This window comes from Patiria miniata, unplaced genomic scaffold (assembly GCF_015706575.1).
Source record: "Patiria miniata isolate m_02_andy unplaced genomic scaffold, ASM1570657v1 HiC_scaffold_10, whole genome shotgun sequence".
Taxonomy (NCBI): Eukaryota; Metazoa; Echinodermata; class Asteroidea; order Valvatida; family Asterinidae; genus Patiria; species Patiria miniata.
Window position 1 is genome coordinate 18,950,593 of NW_024037048.1, and position 4,512 is coordinate 18,955,104.

Consider the following 4,512-nt stretch of genomic DNA (forward strand, 5'->3'; position numbering starts at 1 on the left):
CGAGAAAGTAAGTGTTCTTTCAGCAAAACGAAAACAAATCACATATGCGTGAATTGTTTTCGTTTTGCTGAAAGAACGCACACCTTTTTGTGATCCGGTTGTGTTTAAAATTGCGTAACTTGAAAAGTACATGAGTGAGTTGAATGATTCTTGTGCTAAAAAGAAAGCTTATAAATTGGGCTTTTATATCCTTGATTTTCAAAGTACTACATGCAGAACTTCAATAAAACAATAGTCCCGACATTTGGGTTTCGATTTTATTTTTACTCACCCTGTAGTAGTGAGGAATTCCCTCCCCTAACATGCACCGTAGAACTGTGCCTAACATTTTGGCCTGCAGTCTTTGCAAATTCCTCGTCAAATTCACCAGGGTGCCCCAAACTAATGGCAGACACACGCTCGAATTTCCTTTCACATTTTTATGGAAATATTACTTTGTCAAAAAAAGGAACTAAGATGGAAACAAATGTTTAGTTATTGTGTAATCAGATTCTTTGGCATTTATCTTCTTTTTGTATCCTTGTTCATCGTGTTCGCATTTTTTTAAATCAAAATTGTGTTCGCAACCATCGTCTTCATTCTTTCGTGATCGTTGATCACATTGTAATTCGTTTGTTTGTGATTGTTTATCACGTTAGGGAATCATCATAGCATAGGTTTTCCCGTCCAATTTTGCAAGTTGTTTTTGCAATCAGACAGACTGTTCATTACATTTCAAAAAGTGGCAGTTAACGCATTCGATTTTATTTGAATATTTACACCCAGCAAAGAGTGTAGGCAACTTTTTCGTGCAAAGAAAATCCATTTCTTTTGTTGGTTTTCGATTTTGCACTGAGAACAGGCGAATCTGTAAGAGGAAGTTTTCATTTTCAACGAATGTGCAATGGAATAAATCGCCAATGGCCCCCCCCCAAAAATATGATTTTTAATTTTTGCAACAATAAACAAACTGGTCACTTAATTGTCCTTACATAAAAACCTGTATTTTGACATAGTATTTTATCGGCGAGTGTTCTAAATGTATTTCCTTCTATCACTTTGACACTTTACATTGATACAGTTCTGTTCTGCTTTTTTCATATTCCCTTCCCAGGCATTCCAATCTTTGAAATAGCTGTACATTCCTTAATCCAAACTTGTCAAAAGCCATGTCATTTTATACTCTGTTGTATCACTATAATACAATACCTTGCTCATGCAACTTCCAAATATCATTGAACTGTCTTACTTTTGAATGCAAATGTTTTATTATTAAATTATAGTAAAGTGTGAAATTGGGCGGGAAACCCTATAATATTTCATATTGAATGAAAGATTTCATTGCTGCTTTAAACTACAAAGAGAACTGGAGTTAAAAGTAATTTTGCCTGGCCAAATGCAACAAAAGCTTAGAATGCCAACAAACTTTTGACCGAGTTCCTATATTGTCTCAAAAGTAGATACATGCCTTTAAAATGATTGGAAACGTTTCAATAATAACGTTTAAACAAATTGAACGCTAATTTCAAGAATCAGTCAATTCGAGAGAAGTTGAACAATGCGACATTAAAACAGGTTAGTTTTTCTTGACGAATTCGGCCAGGAAAACCTATTATTTTAATTACTTGACCGTAATAACTTGGTGAGAAATTTTTCCTGTTTTGGGGTGGCAATGTATCCAAATGAGAAAAAAAATCTCACTCATTTATCTTAATTGATAATAAAATAGTATTCCTGACTAAAGTGTAAACTTAACCAGTCTTCGTTTGTATGTTTTTTTCAGCCTACACTGAATTCCTTGTGATCTCTTCTTGGACCTGATCTTCAAGAACGAACCATCGAGGTGGGTGTGGTGAGGTTTAATTAATGATTCTATCAGGACCTGGGAAGGGGCAAGATGTGCTCCGCCTCCCCCCCCCCCCCTCAAAAAAAAAATACTACAGCTCCGGAACGCTTCGCCCTATCGGAATGCATTTTGGTAACCTTTCTTAAAATTTATTGGCAGGCGAAATAAAAACAAAATCGAATCGATGGGTTGCCATGACAACCGGTTTTATAAACTAGGCTTCTCATAAATGTTAGCCCCTTGACCCCTCATACGCCACTGTTATATAACAAAGAAAACATTCTTCGAACAATGATTCCTCCAATCTCATGTTTTTGGGGTTTCTTCCCTTCAAATCTGACGGCGGATTGTCATGAATTTTAGACTAGTTCTCCTGTTTATCAAACCTCAATATTTTTCACTACTCTTCCCGTTTTTAAAAACTATTTTATTGAAAAAAAAATCTCACCTGATTTGGTTTAGTTTCATGCTTTGTTTACGTACAGAATGAATATCTGCGTGGCAACCGTTCTTTCAATCGCCCTCCTTCTGGGTAACTCCGTCAACCTCCGAGCTTCCGTTACTGGGCCGGTTGCCTCGGACGGTGATGGTGCGTCTCAGGCGGGCCAAACGTGCTGCCAGGAAACAGCTGCAATTGTCGGAATTTTACAAGGGTCAAAGGGTGATGCAGGTCAAAAAGGAGAGCCGGGTAACGACGGCAGAGGCCTGCCGGGCAAGATGGGACCAAGAGGTTTAGTTGGGCCAACAGGGGAAACTGGTGTCAAAGGTCAAAAGGGCGATATCGGTCTCCGGGGTCAGCGGGGAGCACGTGGTGTCAAAGGTCAGTTGGGGCTCCAAGGCCGTACTGGTTTTGCAGGCGAGCCAGGGCTAATCGGGCCGATTGGCCCTCAAGGTGACACTGGGCCTAAAGGTTCAGTCGGGCAAACCGGTCAGACTGGTGTCAAAGGTCAAAAGGGTGAGCCAGGGGAGGCACCAGACGACTCCAACCAGCGGGTAGCATTCACCGTGGTGAGGACGAGCAGCTCGGATGCCTCTACGAGTTTCGACACCCGTTTGCCCTTCCAGGCGACCGAGACGCTTCTGCCGGGTACCAGCTTCGATCTCGAGACCGGCACGTTCACGTGTGGTGTGCCGGGCACCTACGTGTTCATGTTTTCTGTGTGCAAATCTCCTTCCAGCAGCTACCTGAACGTTCAGCTCCGGAAGAACGGCGTCGTGGTTGTCTCTGGCTATAGCAGTGATTCAGGTCGCTATGAGCAGGTGTCTGGGAGCGCGGTGGTGGTTCTGCAGCGTGGAGATACGATGTATCTCACAATGTACGGTAGGGCGTATAGTGATTCCAATCACCTCACCTCATTCAGTGGCTTCCTCCTTTACCCCGAATAAACGCAATCCAACACATAAAGATACCCGAGCATCGTGTTGCTGATTTTTTTAATCGCTTTCCATTTTGCCGAAACAATAACCAATGAATTAAAAGAAATAATGTTCAATGACAATGTCACAAAAAACATATTATTATTAATGTTTTTGCATTGCGCATGCGCCGATCTGTATACAACAATGGATTTGCCATTTTTTTGACTTTCTGCAAAACAAAATATTTAGCTTTATGCATAAGTATTGGGATATAGTGAAAAGTATGCGTTAAGTTTTTTGACAACAATTTTTTTGTACCCATTGTAGGCCTATCGAGAAGTATTTTGATGGAATATTTTTTCAAAGCAAGCTGGGTCATTAATTTTTTTTGGAAACAAAAGGTTTGCAATAAAGCGGTGCCACCATGTATCCAGAAATGTTAACAGCTATAAAAAAATTGTGTTTATGGTGTTATCTCGACCAACTTAGGCCATGTTTCTGACCGCCATTTTTTTTTATTGCCACATTTGGTCAACATATAAAATAACGTGTTTTTTTCTGAAAATAAATGCAACTTGTTTGTAGTATTGGGTATTTAAAACAGATTAATTAAACACAATAACTGTATCGTGTATCCTAATTAAAGCAAACAAAGTATAAAAGACATACAGACAAACAAACAAAATATTTTGCTACCTACCTGGATAATTTTAGAGCGTTTACTGTAACATGTTATTTTCTTCGCCTTATGTTCCCTGTATGCCCAGCACAGATGATGTCAATTAAATAAATCCCATGGTATGTGTAAATTTTTATTTCATATCACGAAAAAAGTCTCGAGTGATTGAATCTGATTTTCTTATAGACTTTAAGCTTGGCATTTGGATTAACAATTGTTTGAAATATTCTAATGCTATTCACAGCAATTAGAACACACTGGTTTTTATTAAATGATTGCATTATTTTAAACGTTATAATATGTGAGAATTACGTAGAAGTAACAATTGACTTGCTATGAAAACAGTGTGCATAAAACCTCATTCTGAGGATTACCAAAAGCACCACCATAATGTTGATAAATACTCTCTTTTTTTTCGCTTGGCTTCGTTATGAAAAAAACCCATGATTTTAATTACTTTCAGTTGAAACAGAAACGTGCCCATAGTAATGAAAAAAGTGGAGTTGGCTGTTGTTTTTAAAGCCCGTAAAAGTACGACAAGTGTTTCTTGATTAAAAGACTCCAAATTATTTGAAGACTTTTATTGTTCTTAATCAGTATTACTTGATTGCATTAAAAAAACTCACTTTGAAAACATCAGTGAAAGTGT

The 4,512-nt window shown here is 38.5% G+C and overlaps 1 protein-coding gene across 1 annotated transcript; it reads left to right on the forward strand.

The window, feature by feature from the left end:
- Positions 1-2,466: 2,466 nt before the first annotated feature.
- On the forward strand, positions 2,467-3,211 carry LOC119734071 (C1q-related factor-like). Its single transcript, XM_038207437.1, has 2 exons — positions 2,467-2,591; positions 2,772-3,211. The coding sequence occupies exons 1-2, from the start codon at positions 2,543-2,545 to the stop codon at positions 3,209-3,211; spliced, it is 489 nt and encodes a 162-aa protein (XP_038063365.1). The 5' UTR covers positions 2,467-2,542.
- Positions 3,212-4,512: the final 1,301 nt, after the last annotated feature.

What these genes read in the sequence shown, in the direction of transcription:
- LOC119734071 (XM_038207437.1), top strand. Translation starts at nt 2,543, where the DNA reads ATGGGACCAAGAGGTTTAGTTGGGCCAACAGGGGAAACTGGTGTCAAA. An exon ending in AGGGGAAACTGGTGTCAAAG is followed by an intron (nt 2,592 to 2,771) that starts GTCAAAAGGGCG and finishes CTGGTGTCAAAG; the next exon opens with GTCAAAAGGGTGAGCCAGGG.